Below are 26,716 nucleotides of genomic sequence, written 5' to 3' on the forward strand. Positions count from 1 at the left end.
AATAACAAAAAAAATATTATTCAAAACGCAAAATAAAACTAAGAATAAAAAATCTTTGAATATGATAAAGTTTTCTTCATGGTTTGATTTATGAGAAGGGAAAGAGAAAGGAGAGAATATATATATTCAAAATGATAGGCAGGGAGAGAGAAAGAAGAGAATATATACATACAAAATGATAGACGGTAAGCTTATAGTCTCTCAATCACCCATTCTTTCTTGAAATATACAATTTTACACGAGGAATATATTGACAAAAAACTAACTTCAAACTTATCATCATTTGGTTTCCTTTTTTACGAAAAGTGATGTCAACATGGCATGATAATTTTCAACCATGTCATCCGATCTGCCCAAATAAAATAACTACACTACTGACTAACCTCGTGTGGTAAGTTAGGAGGCCTCGGCATCCTTAACATCATCCGTAAGACAGAAACAAACCAGCCTTCTAGATTGTCCAACTTGTCACGAACTTGTCAATATTCCACCGTAACAGTATGGCTGATCTCATCCAATTCAGTCAGGATAAACTTTGCACATTCCAAGAAATCAAGAATACATTTTATTAAAAAATTACTGTGTAATGAATCTTCACCAACTAATACAGTACTGATTAGGCATCGTTGTAACGATTTTCTCAATTTCTTCCTTAATAATAAGACAGTAACCAACTTTCCATTACACCCTTCTTGAATTTTTTCTCCTTACTTATCACCTCTTGTGATTTTAATAAAAAATGATAAATTAAAGCTATCACTGACAACGAAATTAATCCATCTTCAATTCAAACCCAATTTAGCATTCCAATATTTGACTCTCTACTTATCAAAAAAAAGATATATAACTTCAATTTCCCCCAAATCTCTATTCTCCCCCTTTCTTCACCTCCAGAATCAAATTCACAAACCACAAATTCTTGATTTGATCATTAATGGCTTTTTCATCGTCTTCATCAACTTCTTTAACAGATCAAGTAGCAAGGAGAGCTAGAATTTTAACAAGCCATCTCAATCAAATTACAACTTCTTATTCTTCACCCTCTCTTGAACGATCAGTTTGTTTAGAATACTCACCAACTGAAATTTCCGAAAAGATTAATTTCGATACAGCAGAAATGAGAAAATTATTAGATGATCATAATTTTGACGATAGAGATTGGTTATTTGGATTATTAATGCAAAGCAAACTATTCTGCCCTAAAACTTCTGGTGGTAAAGTATTTGTTACACCTGATTTCAATCAATCAAAGGAACAACAAAGAGAGGTGACTATGAAAAGGATTGAGTATTTGTTAGATCGTGGTGTTTTTAATGGTTGGTTAACCAAGACAGGAGTTGAAGCCGAGAAAAGGAAGTTTGCTTTGTTAGATGTCATTGGTATTTATGATCATTCTCTTGCCATTAAAGTTGGTGTTCATTTCTTTCTCTGGTATGCATATCGTTCCATTTGAAGTTTTCATTCTTTGATATCCACATGAAGGGTTTAATTGCACAAATTTTTACTTTTACCTCTATCATTTTATTTCAATTTCTAACAACAAGCATAAAGTAGTCTCACATCATATGAGGTCTTGGGCTTCTGCAGTTAATGCCTTGGGCAACCCTTCCCTTGTAATTTGCATTGCATATACATTGTTACTTAAAACATGCTATATTATGTTGTGGTTAAAGGGGAGGTGCTATCCAATTTTTCGGCACTAAGCGGCATCATGACAAGTGGTTGAAGGATACTGAAAACTATGTAGTTAAAGGTTGCTTTGCGATGACTGAGTTGGGACATGGAAGTAATGTTCGGGGGATTGAAACAATAACAACTTATGATAAAAATACTGGAGAATTCGTCATTAATACACCTTGTGAATCAGCACAGAAATATTGGATTGGTGGATTAGCCAATGTAAGGGAGCTAGACTATCAATGAAAATAGATCTCGTGCTGTCCTGTTCATGAGTTTATTCTGACATGTTCTTGTTCTTATGATTTTTATAGCACGCAACACACACAGTAGCCTTTTCACAGCTTTATATCGACGGGGTTAACCAAGGAGTTCATGCATTCATAGTCCAGGTCAGAGATGCAGATGGAAATGTATGCCCTAACATCCGGGTAGCTGACTGCGGCCATAAAATTGGGCTGAATGGTGTTGATAATGGCCGGATTTGGTAAATATTATAATTTTTAGCCTTCTTTTTGGTTGATGATGTGTAAGATATTGCTGTTGATGCTGACTTCTGTCCCTAGGTTTGACAATGTCCGGATCCCTCGAGAGAACTTGCTAAACTCTGTAGCAGATGTGTCCCCGGATGGACAGTATCTGAGTGCAATTAAAGACCCAGATCAGGTGATAATATTAACATTACATGTCACTTCTCCAATTCACAGTGTTTTCTGGTTGCTGTTGTTTCTTACCTGTTTTTGTCATTTGAAGCAGAACTTTTGTTTGGTTGGTTAACATTACCCCTGCTACAACATAGTAACACAAGTGTGTTTATGTTCCAGAGATTTGCTGCATTCCTTGCCCCACTGACCTCAGGCCGTGTAACCATTTCAGTTAGCTCAATATACCAATCGAAGGTATGTGTAACACCAAGCTCAATATGCTTATCTTGTCAAACCAAGCTTTTTACATATGGTAAAGGGCTTGGGTGCGAAGTATTTTGGATTTATGTGACACGTTTTCTTGAGGGTGCTCAGTGTTTCTGTAGCCCAGAGCCCATATTTTCTATCATATATATATACTTCTTTCCATTAATGAATTAATTTATTGATTGACCTAGCAAAAAAAAAAGAGAAAAGAAAATAAAGAACACACACCAAGTGTACGTCCTTTGGCTGATAGCTACGCCGTATATCCATGAGGATGACCTCATGTTTATACCAATCTCACTTTCTTTGTCTGTTCGTATTTCATTCCAGATTGGCTTAGCAATTGCCTTAAGGTACTCTTTGACAAGGAGGGCTTTCTCTGTTTCACCAAATGGGCCTGAAGTTCTATTGCTGGATTACCCTAGTCATCAACGACGTCTCCTACCTCTTCTTGCAAAAACGTAAGTTTCTTGCTTTTTCTACTTAACAGTTTTATTGAGCAGTAGCCTGAGCACACTTTAGAGGGTTAAAATTGATAATAAATTATTATGTCAATTATGCATAATGAGGTGTCATCCTTGTCTTTGTCGCCTCGTCAAGTTCCACTGTCAAGGGTTTTGACTGTTCTACTTTATATAAAACTCGCCTATAAAATCTGACACAATCTATCTGGCTGAACATGCTTTCGATATTTTGCAATATGGTGAAACTTATCTTTTTTAATCTAACATAACAAACCACATGATATATGTTTGGCAGATGTGCCATGAGTTTCGGAGCAAACTACTTGAAAAGGATGTACATTAATAGGACTCCACAAGCAAACAAAACCATTCACGTTGTTTCCAGCGCATTCAAGGCTGCTTTCACCTGGCATAACATGAGGACCCTTCAGGTGAAGTCAGAAACCAATCTATATTTGAATGTCCTCCAGCATGGAGATTTCTGATTCCATCTTATTGAACATGTATCAGGAGTGCCGTGAAGCTTGTGGAGGGCAAGGTCTGAAGACTGAAAATCGCATGGGTCATCTGAAAAGTGAATATGATGTGCAGTCTACCTTTGAAGGGGACAATCATGTTTTAATGCAACAGGTAGGATGAAATAAAATTGAGATGTTTGTATTGACCTGCATTACATCTTACAGGTGATGCAGACTTCTCATGATTCTTAATCATCTGGTTGATTTGATACTTTTAAGCTTAGCTGGTCCAGACTCTGAAGCAGTTGAATTTGTGTATCAGGTCAGCAAGGCCCTCATTGCAGAATATATAGCAGCTCAGAAAAGGAAGAAACCATTTAAAGGGCTAGGATTGGAACACATGAATGATCCCTGCCCTATTATTCCTGCAGAGCTCACAAGCTCCATTCTCAGGAGCATCAACTTCCAGGTACTAGTTATGTTCCTAGAATCCTGTTACAGCAGTTATTCCAATCAAATTTTATTGAAATAATCAATTAATTTCATCAGATGGATATATTCTTCTTGAGGGAGCGGGATTTGTTGCACCGTTTTTCTTCTGAAGTATCACAACTTCAAGCGCAAGGTGAAAGCAAAGAGAACGCGTTCATGCTTGTAAGCGCACATCTCTCTCTCTGGCACACAACATTCACATACTCATATCATAACATTTTCATCTGCTTTATTTGTGCTACACCAGACCTACCAGACGGCAGAGGACTTGGCAAAAGCTTTCACGGAAAGATCAGTACTACAAACCTTTGTGGAGGCTGAAGTTGCTGTGAGTGATGGTGCGCTTAAGGTAGGACTTGTTCATATAGTGTTAATCCATTTATAAAAATAAAATCCATCTAGGCTGACCTAGATGTCCTTTCATCTTCTATAAAGCCACAAACTATATATAATATAAAGACAAAACGCAGTTCCTACTGGAATCCCAACTAGCAACCGTAAATAGGTCCATGATTATGGTACCATCAACAAATAAACCATAACTGGGAGACCGAGGAGTTTTTGAGGAAGCAGAGGCCCTGCTTTACAAGGAACACAAGTTATGTACTTACCCTATTCATTTCATTTCATTTTGTTTGTTGTGCAGAGTGTGTTTGGTCTTTTGAGGTCAATGTACGCCTTAATCAGCATAGAAGAGGACATATCATTCCTCAGATATGGCTATTTGTCACCAGATAAGGACGCCGCTGTAAGGAAAGAAGTGACAAAGCTATGCAGTGAATTGCGACCCCATACTCTTTCGGTGGTAAAATCGCTTGGTATTCCCGATGCTTTTCTCAGTCCAATAGCTTTTGATTGGGTTGCTGCAAATACTTGGTCTCCTGCACAACAGTAAACCTGAAGGGCAGGGCTCCAATTTGGTTCCAAGTATCTTTGCTGTTGCTTGAAGCTTTGTGTTGGTAATAGAAACATGCCTAAATTATGCAAGTCCCAATAATGTTAGCAAATTGATGCCTTAATATTCTCCATTTTACTTATAAATTGACATCAGCACATTGTAATTCTTAAATGTCAAGAAATAAAATTTACCCGTGTTACAACAATACGCCTAAAATAAAAAACCAGCCGTATCGATACGTATTTACACGGATACATGTACTAATACTCCCAATATTTCAAGATACAACTCAGTTAGAAAACTTTGACTAAATATTAGAAAATTTAGATATTTTACTAGATTCTATGAAAAGTTTTAACTATAGTGACAAAATATTAGTTCCGAATCTGTTCAGTGATCTTGCTCTAGACTTTCTTCCTTCTTATCGAAACTTTTTCTCTCTTCAGTGAGGTTAATCATACAAATTATATTTTAATCATGCACACGTGTATGTATTTTGTTAAGTTTCTATCTTATATATAATATATTTATGTTTAACTATTCATCAATGTTGAGTATGCCGTATCGTTGTATTTTAGTTTTTCAAGTTGGTGTATCATAGTAGCGTATTGGTATCTTGTATCCGGTACCGTATCCGTATAGTTGCAACACAGAAATTTACTGGTTTCTACTCATTGATCATATTTGTAGGGAATATAGATTAACTTTGCTGTCTACTGGAGTTTGTCCGATTAGCAGTTCCATAAAAATTAATTCTATTAAATTAAGCTCCTCTTAACAGTTTCTCCTCTACCCGATATAACTGAATTATGGCAGGGAAGTGAAACATAAGATTTGTTTACAGGAAATGGGCTATATAGCCAAAAACACAAGTTTTCTGGGCCATATGGACTGGTAGAAGTTTCGTCTGGGTAAAATGGACAGTTCAACTTTTTAATTGAAACTGACCCAATTACCCTTTTGTAACTGCACGTTCTCCGTCTCCTCAACAAAACCACGTTCTCCTTCTCTCTTCAGATGAAAACCGCCAACATCCTTCTTCTTCATCTTTTCACAAACTATAAGAGGAACAAATTCGTCCACTGTTTCCCTAAACCAAAAACCATCAGAAATCGATTTCCTCCACCGTCTCCTAACCATCAACAGTAGCAGATTCATCAGAAACCATCCGAAAATCAGTTTCCTGCAATACTTGTTATGCATAACTGCTTATGCAGTAAAAGCAACTATGCATAACTGCGTAGCTTATTATGCATAACTGCTTATGCAGTAAAAGCAAACATGGTGAACTGCATAACTTATTATCTATCCTGCATGTTGCTTGTCATGCATATCTATCCTGCATGTTGCTTCAGAAAAAAAATTCTTACTCATAATTAAAATATCAAATCAACAACAGCAAAGACCAAATTTAAAAAATCAAGTCATATCTATCCTGCATAACATCTTAGGCATTGTTTAGAGTATCTGCATAACTTGTTATGCATAAATGGTTATGCAGTAAAAACAGCTATGCATAACGTTATGCATAACTTCTTATGCAGTAAGAGCAGCTATGCATAACTGCGTAACTTGTTATGCATAACTGGTTATGCAGTAAAAGCAACTATGCATAACTGCGTAGCTTATTATGCATAACTGCTTATGCAGTAAAAGCAACCATAACTGCGTAGCTTGTTATGCAGATCCAAAATTAACTGCATGATTTGTTATGCATTGTTTAGAGTATCTGCATAACTTGTTATGCATAACTGGTTATGCAGTAAAAACAGCTATGCATAACGTTATGCATAACTGCTTATGCAGTAAGAGCAGCTATGCATAACTGGGTAACTTGTTATGCATAACTGGTTATGCAGTAAAAGCAACCATAACTGCGTAGCTTGTTATGCAGATCCAAAATTAACTGCATGATTTGTTATGCATTGTTTAGAGTATCTGCATAACTTGTTATGCATAACTGGTTATGCAGTAAAAACAGCTATGCATAACGTTATGCATAACTGCTTATGCAGTAAGAGCAGCTATGCATAACTGCGTAACTTGTTATGCATAACTGGTTATGCAGTAAAAACAGCTATGCATAACGTTATGCATAACTGCTTATGCAGTAAGAGCAGCTATGCATAACTGCGTAACTTGTTATGCATAACTGGTTATGCAGTAAAAGCAACTATGCATAACTGCGTAGCTTATTATGCATAACTGCTTATGAAGTAAAAGCAACCATAACTGCGTAGCTTGTTATGCAGATCCAAAATTAACTGCATGATTTGTTATGCATTGTTTAGAGTATCTGCATAACTTGTTATGCAGTAAAAACAGCTATGCATAACGTTATGCAGTAAGAGCAGCTACGCATAACTGCGTAACTTGTTATGCATAACTGGTTATGCAGTAAAAGCAACTATGCATAACTGCGTAGCTTATTATGCATAACTGCTTTTGCATAACCCTGTATATTCCAAATCAAAAACTAAAATAAAAAATTAACAAAGATTAATCTTCAAATTCATAAAAAATCATCAACAACTAAAAATTACTTCAAAATCGACAGAGAAACTTCAATTGGACAAAAACCAAATCAAAATTATTTCAATTGAAATTTACCGTTCGACGCTATTAGATGAAACTTCGATTCAACAGTTGAAACTCCAATTGAAAACTTCGATTCAACAGACTATTCAACAATCATTAATCACCATGATTGATCAACCAGATCTGAAAAAGACACGAGCTCTGAAACTTTGATCGAATTCTGCAGGTGAGGAATAAACGAGCTCTGCAGGGACGGGGAGGTTTTGAAAAGAGAAATAAATTCTTTTTGAAAAGAAGAGTTTAGAAGGTTAGGGGTATTTAAGGTAAGACATATTTTTTTATTTTAATTTTCCTGGGCCAAATATCCAAATTGGCTATATAAACAGTATATTTCTGATGTTTGGCTATATAAACAGTATCAAAAGCTAAGAATCTATTTCACCTAGGAATTTTGTGTTTTGGTCTTTTTGACCAATTTTGTGATTTGTTTAATGGTTGTCTACTTGTCTTCCTTCCTGTAAAAGGGAAAAGATAACTAGAAGTGAGAAGAATACGCCAGCGAGAATAGAATGGAAGATCAAGGACAGTTTACATCCGCCTCCCAATTACAACGGTTGAATAGATTTCTTGCAAGGACTAACTGTTTGTAATAGTAACTTGACACGAGTAACGCTATTAAACATTTCATCTTCATTCTTAGCTGTTCTACCCATTGGAAGGCTGTTTCAGCCTCCCTCCCTTGCTAACTCTCCTAGGTTTGTATTAGGGTTCGAAACTAAAAGTGAAACGTGAATTGTATGAACAAAAGCGGAGAAAAGTATGAATAGAGTTATTAACAAGAAAATAATTAAACTGATTTAGTTGTATTTTGATCAATGTCCAAGTGATTATAGAACTTGAGTATCTATAATTCACGTAACTTGATAAACAAATTATGTATTAACTAAATAAAGAAACTAAATACTAAAATAGGGCAAACCCTAATAAGGGAATTAAGTGTGTCGCAAAGTTGGTGTCCTAACATCCCACGCGCCTGAAAAATGGCTTGTCCTCAAGCCTGGAATTCTGAAAATCGAGCAAGAATAGTATCAACATCCTCCCAAGTTGCTTATTCATTGGGATGATCTTTCCATTTCACTAACCACTTTGTTGCAGCTGCATTGCCTTTCTTAAACATTTTGTGCCCCAGAACTGAATCAGGTTCCCAAGTTGTATAGTCCACGGTAGTAGGAAATTGTCCTCAAATTGATCGCCATAACTCATCACAGAAACATCATTAGATTCTGCAACGGCTAACTAAGGTGACTTCCATAATCTTGATAAGCTCGACTTGCGCAAAGAAATTAATTTCAAGCATGAATACTTCCAATCCGGTAAGTGCCAAGGTGGCTTCCATATCTGGACTGCAATTATATACCACATCTTCAAAGCAAAGGTATTAAATAAAGCAATAATGGAGTTATTATCTATGCAAAATCCTCGTGAAGCAAGATTTACCAAGCTAACTGCTTTACTAATGTTGGAATATAAGTTGTCAACTTGATGTATGTCTACACTGGCGAGACCCACTATTGCTTGTTTGCTGAAACAGTACATGCCATCATGCAGTTCCTTGAGAAACTCATTGCCACTACCAATAATTAAATGTTTTCCCATAACAATGGCAAACTGGTCTATACGTGTGGCCAGTATCCAGCACGCATTGCTGAACTCCTTCCAAGTAATTCTGGATTTCTTGCCCCTGTCAAACGATAATCGTCTATGATCAAAACAGAGATTAGAGAAGTCCTTACGTTTCTTGTGGACATCATTAATTTTGTCTCCACTTGTCTGAACTGGACGTTTGCATCAGCTTCAAAAATTTCGTTGGACTGCAAATTGATACTAACGACAGCAAACAATTCATCCTTATCAATTTCTTCCTCAGTTTCGAAACAGGCATCACAATTTATTTGAGTATCTGCATCTTGTCCATAAAAACTTTCTTGTTTACTGGAATCACAGTGAGAGAATATAACAGGCTTTCCGTTCGCACTACAACTACCATGAAGATGTTCTGGAATGCCAGAACTTATCACATTCAATCAATGTTACTACCCTCTTGCAATGCTTTCACTTTCTGCAGGTTGCTGTATGTGTTGTTCGAAGCGAGATCCAAATAAACCAATCTTGTTGTGACAACAGGTTCCAAGATTTTCAAAAATGCCAAAACTGCATCCCACCAGCATTTCATAAAGTACCCGTTAATCACATTTTTAGCCTCAATCGCTGTCAAAACAATTACGCAATCCAAAGATCTCTTGCCGGTAGCAGATTCCTTGTCTTCCTCGATAGCAATAACAAAACATTTACCATCAGGTGGCCATGCAATACAAAAGAAATTGTATTTATGGTTCTTATAAGTGTACGATGGCATTGGACTAGTAGGATTCCATATAAGCACAAACTTATTACCCTGTTGTCTTCCATGAGTGCTGCTGAATGGAAATAACCTCTTGGGCAGCTCTTATTATTCCGTAGTATGAGTCCATAATAACCTTCGAAGAAGCAAGGTAGAATTTAGAAATTATAGTAAGGGCACCTGCTAATAACAATCCGTGTAATGATTAACACCTCAACGAGCTCGCAATACCCTGGATCTTGGTGGTTATAACAGTTAATATAAGCATAGTCAAGAGAAAAATTCAAGAACTCCAGAACTTCAATCATATGATCTTGCATAATCACACGACTAAATCTGTCCTTCCTCGATATACTATCTGCAAGTAACGCTTTCATCAAGGGATAATTGGAAAAATGCTCCATATTTCGATTCCCCGTTGGGAAACTGCCCCATGGAAAAAAAGTTATAGGAAAATACCCCACCCAATGTAGTCAATATCGTCCGTATCGGCCGATATATCAGGGATATTTCGGATATCGGCCTTGGAGCGGTAGGATAAGCATTATATCGGCGATACGATATCTTGACGATATTATCGTCCAATGTAGTCAATATCGGCCGTATATCAGGGATATTTCAAGATATTCTTGATGGAACTTTGGATGATTTGCAAGATATTCTTGGTGAAGAAAGTAGACCAGTTGGTAGTATAGGTGCATGTAGCTCTCGAAGTAAGTCTACTTACCCAACCGACTCTGAGTATGATGAATATGATACTGATCAATTGATGTTAGAAACTGATTATGGACTACTTGATGAGCCAATGGAGTTACTGAAAATGATGATATTTATAGTGTCTCGTATGATTTTGAATAAGATTGTAATATCCTTGTTTGATTACCATTTTAGGTAGTACACTTTAAAGTTGTTGAAGTTACTCTTGTGTTTCTAGTTTGAACTTTGTACTTGTTTAATTACCATTTTAGGCAGTAAACTTTAAAGTTGTTGAAGTTACTCTCCTATTTCTAGTTTGATCTTGCTTATTTATCATTTTAGGTAATAAACTTTAAATTTATTGAAGTTACTCTTGTGTTTTTGATAAAATTGATGGTAGCTATAAAATTATAGTCTCTAAATTTGGAACCGATATTTGAACGATAATATCCCCGATATAAAGTCGTACCAGTTTATCGGTCTTGGCCGAAATAAACCGATATCCGATATTAACTACATTGGCCCCACCGTCACTTTTCCATCGAAATAGTCAAACTCGCCCCATTGACTTGTCAATATCTACTCTGGCGAGATATATTCGATACAGTAAATTACTTATGTGACTTTAATATATATCTCCTCCTTCTCACGTATCTTCTTATTCCTTAACTTTACATCCAGATGCAAAATATTATCATCTGCCATCAATCGTAGCGACCACATAACAGATTCATTGTGAAGAAAAAATTATTCCAAGTTCCATTTTAACTTGTCTTGAGAACCCTTAAACCATAGCTCACAAACCATGTCTTGACTGTCCAAATCCCGAAAACCAAACCTTCAAATCCACTAATTAGGGTTATTACATCCACCACAAAGATTTAATAACTTCAATTACATGATTACACAGTAAAAACCCTAAATTCTATGAACCTTAAAAATCAAATATTTTCCAAAAATCAATGAACCCTAATTTCTGATTTCATGTTTCAAAACCAAATTGAAATTGAAATTTCTTCGAAACAAGACAGAATTGACATGGGTTTCATGAACTTATTGATTTCCACTAACTATAGCTCTGTCCTCCCTTTTACTTCAACTTTCTTATATATTCCTCTGAATTTGAACTACGAGAACTCTTCGATTGTTTTCCTGGATTAATCAATTCAAAAACACGCAAAACCATAAACGTTCATCCTTCTCGTACCGTGAAGAGATAATTCCAATTGGCTCCTCACTAAAACTCGATTTGCGTCTCTCTGTATTTTTTTATTTTGTTGTAATGTAAATGGAGAAGATGGGCAGAAATACGTAGGAGAAAGAAATATTTAGGGTGTATATGTCTTTTTCCGACACATGAAACTCACACATGTGGCGTCATTGACCAGTTAACACAGTTTGGACAGAAATAGCAACGGTGGGGCATTTTTCCATAACTTTTTTTCTATGGGGCAGTTTCCGAACGAGTATCGAAATATGGGAAAGTTTTCCAATTATCCCTTTCATGAAAGTCGTGTGAGTTAATTTCCATACATTCTCCCATATGTATCTCTGAAAATCACAAAACGTAGGTACATTACCCTAAACCAAATCCAGAAAAGTAAAACTGGACACTCCAGTGGAGATGCTGGAAATAATTTAAGCTTTTCGAAGTCAACGTATGATGCAGGCAACTTTTTCAAAATATTAATGCCATAAAATGGCGTTTGCCACAAAACAATCCAAGGTGGCCTCTCTTGCGCCAAATGGCACATTCCTCAAAGATTGTTCAACGACATTCCGAAAATTATACTCCAACTCTTCTTCCATAAACACATCAAAACCGCAAAGCCTGGACTCTCCCCTGGATGCATGGCCATCGCCAGTACCTCTTAGTTTGTTGTTGAGAAACACCTTGGAATTTGCAAGTTGTTTATAACACCTTCGACTAACCATATGAAGCATTGTACCAGACATCTGACAAACAGTGCTAGAAACACCACTCATAGTGAACAGACAAGAAATTTTATTACCGGATGAATCTTACCAGTAACCATGGCTATAAATCAAGTTCTGAACGTCTTCTTCATATAAATTTTCCAAAAATTTCAAAGGCTCATAAAAAACATAACACAACACACAATCACACATAGCAAAACACGAATTCCTTATAATAAGTTTGAACTCTTTCCCTCGGTCGAATATGCTACGAGAAGAATTGAGATTGATGGTAAAATATTCACCAATTCTGTGATTTGGGGTTAATAATAATATCTGCAAGCGCACAAGTTTCTCGTATCCATCCTTGCTAGCACTAACAAGATGCTTATCGCCAGTAGTAAAATCCAATAGTTGCACAAACTTATTAATGAAATTTTCTCCACAAAAATTCGATGATATGACTACGGACTTCCGACGATCAAACAATATTCGAGAATAATCATAAAAAGGATAAAAAGAATCATTACCACTAAATTTGTACTAGAGTGAATTCTTGCATTTAGCTAGTTGTTTGTAGCCCATATCAGAACCAAAATCTGATTGACACCCAAATTTAGAAATTAATCGAAGAATCAATTCCCCACGAGAATTCGATGGCACAGCTGCATACTTCCCACGATCAAACAACTTATGATATAGTGAATATGATGATGAAAAATATTCTCACTAGGAAGCATGTGGTTAACAACGATTAATGCTTTGTTGATCGGCAGTTGATAATGTTCTTTAGCAGTTGTAGATTGATTCAGCTTGGAGGACGTTTGTATAATTGATTCCAACTCATTGGCGTTAATAATGTTGGATTGACTTCAACATAGAAGTCACTAACAAGCTGGTTAGGACAAGATTAGGGAATTGATGTAATCCTAAGGGAATTAGAAGTCATCTAGTTCTAAGGAAATGAAAGACATGTAATAAGGTAATAGGACTAGGAAAATGAATTCATAGTTCTATACATATATGATCATCAAAGTTGTGGTTGATCATATGAGCAAGATTAGAGCTTGTGTTTAGTTTTGAGAGATTTTCCAAACATCAATAAAGAGAGTTGTCTTTATATAAGCTAAGTTTCATCTTGCAGTTTCCATTAAATAAGCTTGTTAATAAGTGTTGGAACGATTCCCATACTTGATATGAGATATGGTCTTAGCGGATCAGTCCAATCAAAATTAGGAGCAAAACCCGATAACCCCATCCAATCAAAATTTATGTTCAAGTCATCAGCCTCATGATAGCTCCATGATGCCTTGAAATAATCTTGGGTGCAAGCACTTTCACGAGAAAATTTCAACTCCATACGGTTTGAACCTAACTCAACATTTGTTTGATTTTTTTTTTTTGACTCTTAAAAGGTTAAAATTTTATTAAAAATGAAAAAAGAAATACAAGATGAGAGGCGTCTAAGCGCAACAAGAGAAGGCAAAAAGCCGCCTCAACACACAAGTCGCGAAAAACAAAAGCATAACAACTGCTTACCAACATATATAAGTGCCAAACTAACTGAACCCTATAGTTTCTTCTTTGGTATGGGGGTTCTTTTCCCTTTACCCAAATCATCATTGCTTGGACCCAAATCCTTGATTGGTTTCGAGGAATGGAAAGTATCTACAATGCCTCCAAGGATTTTCTTAACCACAACTTTGTTACCTCCACTAGTAAGACCAAGTGATGAACTAAATGTCTTAAGTTTCTCCATGTTTTGTTATTTAGTCATTAGTTTCCACCGAGAGACCTCTTCAACTGATTTTACTTTTGCGACATCCACCACATCATTGTCTGTCTCGTATTCAGACTCTTCGTTAGAGTCTTCACCTGTATCTATTTCAGGAGCTTCAATATCTTGTTCTTAAGGATTACAAGTGGCGTGCCTGACATCTTCCGAAATTTTGGACAGATTTTCACTAATTGTAGCATCTCCACCATCAGTGTGTGACTCCGAGATATTGAAAAGGTTCAAGAGACTAATTGTAGCATCTCCATCATCAGTGTGTGACTCCAATATTTGTTTGAATTGAATCATTCACTGCATCTTGGATAATAATTTCTTCCAGTGAAGCTGGTAACGCAGAAGGTGTAGCTCTGATTTCTCTAGTTAAACGCCGAAAATATTCTAATGCAACAGCTAAGCGCGACCAGCGTGTTGGAGTCAAGTTATCTTCTTTGTTGATGTGCTTCTCGGATAAAACACCTCCGAAACAGAACCATCACCAACCTTTATGCTTAAATTCTCTTTACCATGTCCTCTTACTTCTATTTTAACAACATACTGAAAACGTAGGGATTTGGTCCTTGTTTGCGCAATTGCAGAAACAGTGTTACATGAGTCGATATGCTTGCGAGATCCGAATCGAGAACGAAGTTCAGAACAAAATTCTTCGCATGTTGGCTTAGTAAGAGACTTTTTTACGGATCGATACAAATAAATGTCATCCCATTTGAGATTAGCAACAACCCTTAGCATTTTAAAACTTTTTGTACCATGTAAGCTGAAATATTGATCAGCTTGAAGAATCCAGCCCTCAGGATCAACTCCATCAAAAGTTGGAAACGTCATGATAAATAGCGAAAGCGAAGAAAAAAAATCGATGAAATTTGAGTGAAAATCTAACCTGCTCTGATGACAGATATTAGGGTTCGAAACTAAAAGTGACAGAATAATGTGAATTGGATGAACAAAAGCGGAGAAAAGTATGAACAAAATTATTAACAAGAAAATAATTAAACTGATTTAATTGTATTTTGATTAATGTCTAAGTGATTACAGAACGTGAGTATTTATAACTCACGTAACTTGATAAACAAATTATCTATTACCTAAATAAAGAAACTAAATACTAAACTGAGCAAGCCCTAATAAGGGAATTAAGTGTGCCGCAAGGTTGGTGTCCTAACAGTTTGTGAAGGTAATTGCGCTCCTCTAGCTCCCTTGCAGTTTCCTGCATAGTCAGAAAAGACCGGATTGATTCTTGCAATGTTACAACTTACAACTTACAAGTATAAGTGTAGAACTATAAGAGGAGATTGTAACTAGGCCCAAGGAAGCCTAGAGGATTTCAGTCATTTTTGTAAATAGTTCTACTGTTTAAGAAAAGTCACTGGGTGACGAAACCAGCGACATGAATTTGAAAACCTCTAGCACCAAATATTTTTCGAAACCTCTATTTCTTGCCTGCTCACCCTGATAATGTACAAAATTTATGACAGCCCACATCCAACCCTATGTGTGGATAACACCTACAAAGGCTACAAGCCTACCATGATACAAACCAGTGTTACCAGTCCGGGTATTCGTAACATAACCGACCCGATTTATGCCCTAGTTCCCGCAAAGTCAAAGAGTTTTCTCAGGTTTTAGGATCCCATTAAAAATCTTCGAAGTTGAGAGAGAAAACTGAAAACGGGAGAGAAGTTGTCTGCAAATAAACAAAGCTTCAGTTTTCAAGGATTCTGAGTATGAAACCTAAGAAACAGCATGTTAATCCAAACTGGCTTCAGCTACAAGAAGTAAATCGCCACCACTTTCTCCCTCTCTTTCTTTCTCTATATAGCTTTCTGTTTGTTTGACTGATATTTGTTTGTTTTATCTTGCAGAAACTTAAAAGTCAGGTTCCTAGGGCACCAAAACCATCTGTCGGTTCACAAAATGAATTCAAAAGAAGTGTTTTAGGTAATAGATTAATGGAAGAAATTACCCCAAAATGTGTTCTTTTGTTCCTTCTTTCTTTTTACTAAATAGTTTCTCCTGTTTATCTTTTCGATTAGGGAAACGCAAAGAAAGATATGATGATGATGATGATGATGATGATGATGATGAAGAAGAAGAGAGTGATGATGATTCTCCAGCATCTATTTTAATTCCAACCAACTCAAATTGCAGGTATTTGTCTTCTTCTTAATTTAAGCTGAAAGAAGTTCAGCTGTGTTGCAGACTTGGAGTTTAAAAATTGACCTGCTTTGACAGCTTAACGAATGAAATTGCTATGGATTGTGAAATGGTTGGTGTCGGCTCTCAAGGAAACAAAAGTGCTCTAGGACGTGTTACCCTGGTACTTAACTCATGTTGTTTTGTTTCTGTAACTTCAGTTTTTCGGAGTAGAAATTATCTTAGGGTTCTCCATTTGCACTAGAATGTACATTATGTTTTTATCTTGAAATTCTCATCTCATTATCGTTCTAAAGCATTCAGTTTATAATGCCTTCCATGAGAAAATGTAATCATACTTGTATTCATTAACATAAATTATAGTTGCTTAAAGTTGTAACTGTCAATTATTTAGAAGTTATCTGGTCAATATTCTCGTAAAGATTTTTGTCATGTTGAACCTAGATGCTATAGCTAGATAGGTTCAACTAACTACCAAGGAGGAAGTTTACTACTTTTTGTCATGTTGCATCCAGGTCCAGGTTACCACCTACTGATGTATATAGTTTGTGTCATGATATTTCTCTCTGCATAACCATGTGCATATCTGAAAGGATAGCAAACTAGATAGATTCCATTCTTTGTTAAGACAAGTCTGGGGAAATAATTGAAGAAGTGTCCGATTGCAAATAAATGAACTTGCTTCACTATTGTTATGTGGCTGTAAACTCTTAGACGTGCCCATGTTTTGGTGATCTTGGAAGCAGTTGCCTCACTTTTGCTGATTTGCTTGTCACACATATGGAGCAATAAAACGTGAAATCCTTGGAGTCTAGCAGGCACCTTGAGAAAGAAAATACATAAAATTTGAAACTTGCTGACGGTTGAAAGCGTTTCGTCATTGTGGTAAATTTTCATTGCAGGTGAATACACGGGGGAATGTAATATACGATGAGTTTGTACGCCCAGTGGAGCGTGTTGTAGACTTTCGTACTGAAGTTAGTGGAATCAGACCCCGTGATATGAGGAAAGGTTGGTGTCCCACTACCCCCTCTTGTATTCTTAGAATCTAATTTTTGGAGGTTGCCTGATTGATAAATATTTTGCAGCAAAGGACTTTCAGGATGTTCAAATGAAAGTGGTGGAGCTGATCAATGGACGGGTTCTTGTGGGCCATGCCTTGCACAATGATCTTAAGGTTGGAAAATTGTTTCCTCCATTTTTTATTTTGATTTGTTGATTTAAATGGGTGGTGATTTAAACTGGGGTTCGTTTGGTTTTGGATCAACAGGCATTGCTGTTAAGTCATCCAAAAAAGGATATCCGGGACACCTCAGAATATCAACCTTTTTTGAAGTATGGTGACCTCTTGGTTTTGGAATCAGGTTTCGCTGCTCTTGTAGTTATATGCTTCACTTCAGTGACTATTCTGTTAACAGTGTATCTCTGATGAATCAGGGAGGGCCGTAAGAGGGCACTTCGAGTTCTTGCAGATGAATTTCTCGGTGTAAAGATCCAAGATGGAGAGCACTGCCCTGTAAGATCTTCAATTAACTATTATTATAGTTTTCAATTGTGACAGCTATATTTGATTGAACGGAGTATTTTTATTTCCTATATATTGTTGAATATAAAGCTGTCAAACTCCTAACTTACAGATCACGTGTTGTTTCAGATTGAAGATGCCCGAGCTGCCATGCTATTATATCAGAGAAACAAAAGGGTATGGGAAAAGAGTATTAAAGATCACTTCAAGTTCAATGTAAAGCGGAAGAAATTTAACCGGAAAAGGAAGCCATGATGTGGAGCAGTAGCAAATGCTGATGCCAATTGAACTGTTTCTGCTCTGGAACTTTCCCAAGTGAGTCATCAACCGTCCTGATGGCACTAGAGCTGGCAGTGTCATCTGTCAGTGAATTTTCCTTGAAGACACATTTACATGATCAGTGGAAGAAAAGGATCAATCATGATTGTGGTTATCTTCTCCCAAAGTGTGCCAAACATGATATTCCCTACGGTGAAAATTTTGTATTCAATTTAATGCTCGTTGTGCCGGGGGGGGGGGGGGGGTCACCAACTACACATTGTATCATTAGGCAGCTCTGCACATTGTATCGTTAGGCAGCTCTGCAGTCAATTGGATTATCATTGATGAATTAAGTATGTTGTGCACCGTTTTTGAAAGAAAGTCCATAAATACACGGCAAAAGTTAATCGTTGATTTCAGATGAAAACAGGATCACGGAATTCGGAAGAATTATTACGGTATTGTATTGATATACCTACATAAGATCTTAGAAAGCAGAATGCTATACATCTGTTTCATGCAAGACAGAAAGAAGGTTTTTCCTTTCTGAACTAAACCTGTTGAACTTCTCCCAGTTCTCATTCAATTTGAACACACAATTCTCTGAGAGAGTTGTGCAATTATGCGGTAACGCCCCAAAAAACCAGCCTAGTAGCCTGTTGTGTGGTTGAGGTTTACAACCCTAACTTATTGGGCTGGTTTCCTTGCCACTTGATCATAAGATGGGGACTTCTATATTTTTTTGGGTTTTAAATGTACTGCAAGAAAAACGTATAGGCCTGCTGACCATCTCTTGCTAAGACAGCAATGGTTCCACGGAGAGCTGGAACACAGTTACTCCAGGCTCTGGATTAGGCTAGATGTGCTTAATCCTACATTTGACAGATCTACTAGTCCATTATAACAAAGTTTAACGCGAATTAGAGCTATCGAGGAGGCAAAAAGAATATCGAGTTGTGTGCTTTTCAATCTATCCCCTTTGAACGATCAAAAAAAAAAAAAAACACTATCGAGTTGGATTCAGTCAAAAAGCACCGCTCAGGCTCACCCCAAGTCTAACATAGTAAAACCAGAGAGGATAGCTCATGCAATTACTATGAAATGAGTCTGTATAGGACCAAAATATACATCAAGGAGATCTTCTTTGCTGATGCACTATCCTATTTATGTAAAATCTTCTACAGACCTGTCTTGGGAAAAAATGACACTTTCCGTTGAAAAAAATGCTTGTGAATAAAATTCATGATTTTGAAATGGTCCACTTTATTTTATTTAGTCTCTCCTACATTCAGTGTGGTGGTTATTATAGCAATCACACCGATGGATGCCATGTGTAACTGAGAGCTAACTCTTCTTCCTTGTCTTTCATACTCTTGAGAAATAATCACTGAAGAAAATTTCTGTTCTACTAGATCGGTCTTCAGCTCTCATTTTCTCTCATTTTTGGTTAGTACGTAACACCATTATTTGGTGGAGATCAAAGCCGGGAATCCTCATAGCGCCAGTACTGCGGGGGGAATAGATCTTGAGGAGTGTAAATATTCATTTTGAAGGTTACAGAGCTTTTACTCTTTGCTTTGTCTGTTTGTTAACTGCATAATTAAACACCCTTGTTAGTTATTCATATAAAGCTCGATATATCCTCATAAAATTGATATTCTTCATCTCTTTCTCTAACTAGATCAAATATGGACGATGACCAACCAAGCTGCTTGCATATCGCTATGTATCCATGGTTTGCATATGGCCACCTGAGTCCATTTCTCAGCCTCTCCAACAAACTTGCAGAAAGAGGTCACAGAATTAGTTTCCTGTTACCAGATAAAACACAATCAAAGTTGGACCTTCTAAACTTCCACCCAAATCTAATCGAATTCATCCCACTTATTTTACCCGCTATCGAAGGTCTCCCACCTGGTTCTGAAACTACTGCGGAAATCCCTGTCGAGTTACATCATCTCCTAATGGCTGCCATGGATGCCACCAAACCTCAAGTTAAAACTGCTCTTTCTAGACTTAAACCTGATTACATATTCTATGATTTCACTCATTGGCTTCCTCGAATGGCAAGCAAGTTTTGCGTCAAATCCGTTCATTATTGTACCACAAGTATGGCAGCCATCTCATATCTCTTAGTTCCGGTAACCAATAAGGTACATATAATTCGTAATTCGAACCAGCTGTAACCATAAATATTACTCCATTTTCGTGTTATTTTAGAAACTACTCATATGCGTTAATATATACAGATTGAAAAAGGAATAGATACTCAAATCACAGAAGATGAATGGATGCAACAACCCCCTGGTTTCCCGCCATCATCTATCAGACTCCACCGGCATGAAGCAAAAGCTATGAACTTCATCACGTACCGAGACTACGGCAATATTTCATTTCACGAGCGTCTCAATTTAAGTTTTAAGAATGCTGATGCACTTAGTTTTAGATCGTCTAGAAAACTGGAAGGTCGTTTCGTCGACTTCATTGGAGACCGATACGGGAAGCAAGTTTTACTGTCGGGGCCGCTTTTGCCGAAGCCACCAAGTTTTAAATTGGAAAAAAAATGGGACAAATGGTTGAACCAATTCGAGCCTCGTTCTGTTATTTTTTGTTCTTTTGGGAGTGAATGCCATATGGAAAAAGATCAATTTCAGGAACTACTTCTGGGTTTCGAGTTAACAGATATGCCATTCTTTCTTGCGTTGAAAACACCCTTAGGAGCTTTGACAATGGATGAAGCACTACCTCGAGGTTATAAAGAAAGAATAGAAGATAGAGGAATGCTTGAAAATGGATGGGTTCAACAACAACTGATTATAGCTCATCCTTCAGTTGGATGTTTTGTTAGTCATTGTGGTTTATCTTCAGTTACTGAAACTTTAGTGAACAACCCACAATTGGTTCTACTTCCTAATGCAGGTGACCAATATATCATTGCTAGGCTACTAGCTGAAGATCTGAAAGTCGGGGTTGAAGTTGAAAAGAGAGAAGATAATGGATGGTTTACAAAGGAAAGCATTTGTAAAGCAATTTTTACGGTAATGGATGACGATAATGAGATTGGGAAGGTAGTTAGAGAAAACAGATTAAAAATGAAGGAACTTTTGGTGAGAGACGGCTTTGAGGATGACTATATTACTGATTTCATAGAGCAGCTTAGAGATGTCGATGAAGATCCGTTCCGCGATTAGTTTTTACTTTACAGCATTTTTTATTAATTTTTTAGAATTTGTCGTACTAGTATTTTTGTTATTTTCTTTGAACTGGTAAAAAATTTGATGTTGACCACCTGGTCTATCGTATCATCATCCAATGACTTCACCGACTATAACAGCATCTACTATAAGAACTAATATTACGTGAATATGTCTTTTGTAAGCTAATAAACCGCTAACTAAAACACTTCTTTCCGTTAAGTTGTTACCGTTAGAATTGTAATAATTAAATACTGTACATAATTATGAACAAAAATCACAAAAATAAAATAAAATGAAATGAATTAGTTGTAAATCTAATAACACAAGGAGGATAGAATCACTTGATCATTAAACGGTCCTTAACATAATTATGCACAAATATACCTAAAAAATGAATGATGTTAATATCTCCACCGTGCGGTTGTTGCATCTAGGATAAAACTGTCAGTCAGCTGCAATGGCTGTCGTAGATGTTGAAAAATAAAGAGGGGCAAAAGAGATAAAGGTTTGTAGAGTTTATGATGAGCGCGGAATATTTATTGAGTTTTCAATAAGGTTCAACTACTTCCTCCGTTTCAGAATAATAGGCTGGTAATTTTATGTGTAATTTGCACATGAAATTACCTACCTATTATTTTGAAACGAAGGGAATAATAGCATCACATTATGGTATCTATTAAAACGGGAATCCAAAGTTGTATGTTTCATGTTCACTTGTATACAACACTGGACTTCATCTTTAGCTTTTTGTAGTCCCTTATAAAGTTCTACAATGTTTTTTTTTTTTTTTTTTCATACTGTAGATCATTTAGTTTTACTTTTAATAAGATTAGTTATTTGAAAAAAAAAAACTAGCTCCACAATGTATCATTCTGAACGCGCAATTGGGGGATATGGAGACTAATTGGGGATACGAATTACTTCCCCCAACCAAAGGTGTCTGCTAAGGGGTGTTTTTTGGGCCGAAAATACTAAAACACCCTTAGATTAATTAAAAAAACATTATGAAAGACTGTTATACCCTTTCAACTAAAACATAAAATCAAATATCCCCCATTTCTACACTATCAGTTCCGGCATTCTCAGTTAGGTTAGGTTTCGAAAAAAAAATTCTTCATCTTCTTCATCGTCGATTAATCGTTAATTCAAAAATTTCTTCGTCGATTAAAACCAACCCATAAGAATGCCTCCACGAAAGAAATCAGATGCCCAATCGAAATCAAAATCGATTGTTCAACAGAAATTAGAGAAAAGGCTTGCTTTGATTGCTCAAGAGCAAGAACACGAAGAACAAGAGTTATCGGACGATCAACTACTCAGAAATATGGCTTCCGTGAGAAGGTAAATCATTTAAAACTGTTTAATTAGTGTTTCAATCGATTTGTAGCTATGGGTTTAGGTCAAAATCGCGAAACCCTAACTGAAACAGTTGAGTTTCAGTAGTTCCGGCACTCAATTTCGTATGAATACCACACCGGAAACCAGTACCGGCATTCAATCTAGGATGAAGACCACACCGGTAGTCAGTTCCGGCATCTAATTTAGGTTGAAGACCGCACCGGAACTTAGTTTCATCATTGTATTTAGGATGAACACCACTTCTGAACCTAGTACCGGCGTTGATTTGAACTTTTACGAGTACTCCGGTAGTAAGCTTTTAATAAACAGAAAACCCTATGATTTTGTTATTTGTACCGGCGTACATTTTAGGTTAGATTCCATGCCGGTACTTGAGTTTTGGAATCCAGAAACTTTAGAACTACTACGGGCATCCTCGACTTTTTTTTTCAATGCCGGTACTGTGTTCCGACATTTATTTTTATTTTACGTAGCTTCCGGTACTGGTGTTTTATTATCCAGGAATTTCCTATAATGTACCGACATCCTAATAATTTATTTGTCAATGCCGGTAGTTACTCCCGGCATGTAATCATTTGAATTTACAATGCCGGTATTAGCTCCCGGCATGTTCGATATCTTTTTCAGGATGCCAGTAGTGATGATTCTATGCCGTAATGTGGTGTATCTATGCCGGTATTAGAAATAAAAGTTAGTTGTCTTATATTTATTTCGTGCTTCTTTTGAAATAGATCTAAATCAAAAGAAGCTAAAGCAAAGGAGGCTAACAAAGGAAAATCTAAAAATGTTGTCACTAAGAAAAGAAGGAAGGATGGTCTTGATACTCCTCAGTCTCTGCCTCCTCGAGGGAAAAACAAAAAGCGTCTGGGTGCTAATACAAGAGGAGCAATTTGGGAGAGTGGTCGTGATCGTAGTAAAATCGTAATCCGTGAATGTATCGGAGCTGTTGAGGAGGAAGATGAGCAAGATGAAGAGGAAAGTGAGGAGGAAGATAATGAGATTGATCCAACTCAACTAGCAAACCAAATCCAAGGAGTAGTGGAAGAAGGTGGTCCAAGTCAACAACCCACACAAGGCAAGGGGAAAGGCAAAGGAAAAGTAAAAGTTAAAGGTTCGCACCTTCCTCATGTTGATGACATGATATCCGACCTTGATCGTGGTAAAATTTGGGGCGCAACTTTTCATGATCCGGGGTATCTATTTGGCTACAAGGACTCGTGGGCTCGTACTATATATCAAACCTATGTAAGAATTTATATCTCGTGCATATGTATTGTTTTGTATTTATACAAAATCTCTTAATCGTATTATCTCCTAATTGTAGGATCATACGAATGTTGTGCGTGTTTGCCGAAACCAAGCCGCGGCTCATTGGGATTTGTCTAAGGAGCATGAAGAGGTTCAAGCAATAGTCAAGGATTCTGGTCTATATCCTTTCGTTGAAAATTATGTGAAGCCAGATATTGTGACAATCAATTGATTCGTCGAAAGGTATCATGGTGAATCAGATACCATGCACTTCCCATTTGGCGAGATGACCTTGATCCCTGATGATGCTCAGAACATTCTAGGCTTGAGTGTTACTGTCAAATCAATTGCAGAAGGAGATAGTCATTCTTTTGAGATAGAATGGATGAAGTTGCACGAGCTTACTAAAAAGTTGCTTGGTTGGGACTACAAAACTTCTGTGGAAAGCTTCTATGTATCTAAGATTAGTAGGACAAAGACCATCAAGCTGACCCTGCTTAAGGAGAAGTTTCAAAACTCAAAGGAAAGAAGTTTGAAGAATGGATGGGACCCCGCACAGATTCGTTATACAGTTGTTGCGTACATGTTATTCATCTTGGGCACTAGGGTATTCCCTGACACTACTAGCAACAGGGTTAGTGCAAACTACCTTCAATACTTGGATCCGTTGGAAGATGTCTTTAGCTATTCTTGGGGCACCGTGGTAATGGTACATTTGATGACGAAGATGAGAAGGGCCTCTAAGGCGGTTACAAACCAATTTGTCGGGAATTTCACTCTACTCCAGGTAATTTTGTTTTTAAACTTATGTTCTTATTTATATTGTTCACATGTACCCTTTTCATGAACTTAGAAACAAAATTTTATGATTTTTATATGTATCATTTCACATTTTTATAGGTGTGGGCTTATGAACATTTCCCAACATTTTTCAAGGACAACCCCTTCTTGAAGTTTAATCCCGTTGATGATCCCGAGGAGCCTAGATCCAAGAGATACGAGTTCAACAGCCATCCGAAGCCCGGTAACGATCATCGACTGATAAAAATGTGATTGGCTCTGGACGCGATGACTACCAAAGATGTTGTGTTCGACCCTTACAAGGAGGCTAAAGAAAACCGCCAATATTTGAGGTTTTATAACGTTGCATTTTACAATGGGCCTTTGTTCCACCCAAAGGGATACGTTATGGCTGATCCTCGAAGTGTGATGCGGTAACTTGGATACAAGCAATTACCCTCCTTCATGACATCCAAAGGTATCATCTTGACCTTTCTGTGTCCATGAAAAGTTCCACAAGGTTGAGGGTAGAGTATGATCCAATTCCAGAACCAACACATTGGAGGGATAGAAAACCGCGTCGTTTGGTAGATACTAGTAATTGGGAGATTGCGATCAACGGTGATGAAGCCGATCCCGCCTATATTGGTAATTACTTGGAATGGTCACATCTTTTTGTCGTGCGCCCGGAAGACTTCGAAGTTCCACCCCAGAAAAACCCTCCCGTTCCAACCCCTATAGAGGCACCACCTACGATGACCCAACTTAATAAGACCGTTGGATTGCTAGTAAGTATTGTTAATTGCTTAAACGTTTAATGTACACATAATTTTATATTAGCATATATATACTAATTATGTGTTGTATATATGAAACTAGCAGCGTCGGCTTGGCAAGTTGAAGAAGATGTTAGGTTGCAAGTACGAGGAAGGAGAGGTGCTATCCCTTGAATAAATGAAGGAAGTCGTGGAAAAGCTTGATAAAATTGAAGACCCAAGTGAAAGAACCTTGTTTGTAGAAAGAAGGAAGGTGCCCGTTTCCAAGAAGCAAAAGACCAAGTGATGAACTCTATAGTTGTGTTTCGTTATTTGGATGGTGGTTGTTATGTTTTGAACAATTTCTAACATTGTTGAACTCTATAGTTATGTTTTTGGTTGAACTCTTTATTTGTTTGGTTTACTTTTGGTTTATGATACTTTGATGAAGAACATTTAAGCACGATTCAGTTGTTTGGTTTATGTTGAACATGTTTAGATTTCTAGTAAAAGGTTGTCTCCGTAAGTTTTCTTTACACGAGAAGCGCCGGCATTCAATTGTTTAAATTCCACAGCACCGGTGTAGGTTCCGTCATAAAAATCAATTTAAATTCTATGTCGCCATTTGTACCGGCACGGAACAATTTACTCCAAAACCCTGCGGGGAACAATGGATGAAAATGACCAAGTTTCCGTGTAGATTATGGGTAGTTCCGGTATTTAAAAAATTATAGAATCTACGCCGGAATTCTGATTTTCTTACTCTTGCATAATTCCGGCATTGGATTTTGATAAATATACTATGCCGGTATTGTTTATAAATAGGTTACGAATGCTCTATTTATTTCATTGCTAGATAATCTATTACATTAGATTTCAAACTTTAAATCAAAACATACTAAAACATGGTAATGGAGCACTTTTGGTTTAAGATGATCTCCTATTTAGTAAGCCATCCCTTTTCAACAATTGCGGAACCTTTGAGCCTTTCGCAAATCTCTTCGAAGACATCGCCCGGAAGGGGGGTGTCAAGGACCAGCTTCATTGGTTTTTCTTATCTTTCAACATATTCCTTTCTCTTCATATAACACCCATCACACCCATCGATAGGCTTGCATTGGCCCTTGTGGTTTTCTCTTGATTCTGCTAGTTCAAGCTTAAAGGGGAAAGCAACCTTCCTCGTACGAGTCTTG

General features: G+C 37.0%; 3 protein-coding genes across 3 annotated transcripts; all 3 read left to right on the forward strand.

The window, feature by feature from the left end:
* The first annotated feature begins 508 nt into the window (after window positions 1-508).
* LOC113287524 (acyl-coenzyme A oxidase 3, peroxisomal-like) lies at window positions 509-5,105 on the forward strand. Its single transcript, XM_026536303.1, has 12 exons — window positions 509-1,431; window positions 1,674-1,899; window positions 1,992-2,164; window positions 2,244-2,343; window positions 2,502-2,576; window positions 2,919-3,049; window positions 3,348-3,483; window positions 3,563-3,682; window positions 3,833-3,979; window positions 4,060-4,164; window positions 4,250-4,351; window positions 4,649-5,105. The coding sequence occupies exons 1-12, from the start codon at window positions 935-937 to the stop codon at window positions 4,895-4,897; spliced, it is 2,061 nt and encodes a 686-aa protein (XP_026392088.1). The 5' UTR covers window positions 509-934; the 3' UTR covers window positions 4,898-5,105.
* A 10,755-nt stretch (window positions 5,106-15,860) lies between these two features.
* LOC113285651 (RNA exonuclease 4-like) lies at window positions 15,861-18,691 on the forward strand. Its single transcript, XM_026534458.1, has 9 exons — window positions 15,861-16,019; window positions 16,107-16,182; window positions 16,278-16,392; window positions 16,477-16,561; window positions 17,301-17,409; window positions 17,487-17,575; window positions 17,669-17,733; window positions 17,836-17,914; window positions 18,053-18,691. The coding sequence occupies exons 1-9, from the start codon at window positions 15,969-15,971 to the stop codon at window positions 18,176-18,178; spliced, it is 795 nt and encodes a 264-aa protein (XP_026390243.1). The 5' UTR covers window positions 15,861-15,968; the 3' UTR covers window positions 18,179-18,691.
* Window positions 18,692-19,527: 836 nt separating this feature from the next.
* Window positions 19,528-21,375, forward strand: LOC113290796 (UDP-glycosyltransferase 79B30-like). The gene is made up of 3 exons (XM_026540385.1): window positions 19,528-19,737; window positions 19,866-20,337; window positions 20,434-21,375. The coding sequence occupies exons 2-3, from the start codon at window positions 19,873-19,875 to the stop codon at window positions 21,373-21,375; spliced, it is 1,407 nt and encodes a 468-aa protein (XP_026396170.1). The 5' UTR covers window positions 19,528-19,737; window positions 19,866-19,872.
* Window positions 21,376-26,716: the final 5,341 nt, after the last annotated feature.

This window comes from Papaver somniferum, chromosome 6 (genome assembly GCF_003573695.1).
Source record: "Papaver somniferum cultivar HN1 chromosome 6, ASM357369v1, whole genome shotgun sequence".
NCBI lineage: Eukaryota > Viridiplantae > Streptophyta > Magnoliopsida > Ranunculales > Papaveraceae > Papaver > Papaver somniferum.

Bases quoted from the DNA above. Each gene is read 5' to 3' on its own strand.
- LOC113285651 (XM_026534458.1), top strand. From the start codon at position 15,969: ATGAAACCTAAGAAACAGCATGTTAATCCAAACTGGCTTCAGCTACAA. The intron at 16,020-16,106 runs GTAAATCGCCAC...TTTATCTTGCAG, and splicing joins ACTGGCTTCAGCTACAAGAA to AAACTTAAAAGTCAGGTTCC. The intron at 16,562-17,300 runs GTACTTAACTCA...TTTTCATTGCAG, and splicing joins CTCTAGGACGTGTTACCCTG to GTGAATACACGGGGGAATGT.
- LOC113290796 (XM_026540385.1), top strand. From the start codon at position 19,873: ATGGACGATGACCAACCAAGCTGCTTGCATATCGCTATGTATCCATGG. The intron at 20,338-20,433 runs GTACATATAATT...TAATATATACAG, and splicing joins TAGTTCCGGTAACCAATAAG to ATTGAAAAAGGAATAGATAC.
- LOC113287524 (XM_026536303.1), top strand. From the start codon at position 935: ATGGCTTTTTCATCGTCTTCATCAACTTCTTTAACAGATCAAGTAGCA. The intron at 3,683-3,832 runs GTAGGATGAAAT...TTTGTGTATCAG, and splicing joins ATCATGTTTTAATGCAACAG to GTCAGCAAGGCCCTCATTGC. The intron at 4,165-4,249 runs GTAAGCGCACAT...GTGCTACACCAG, and splicing joins AAGAGAACGCGTTCATGCTT to ACCTACCAGACGGCAGAGGA.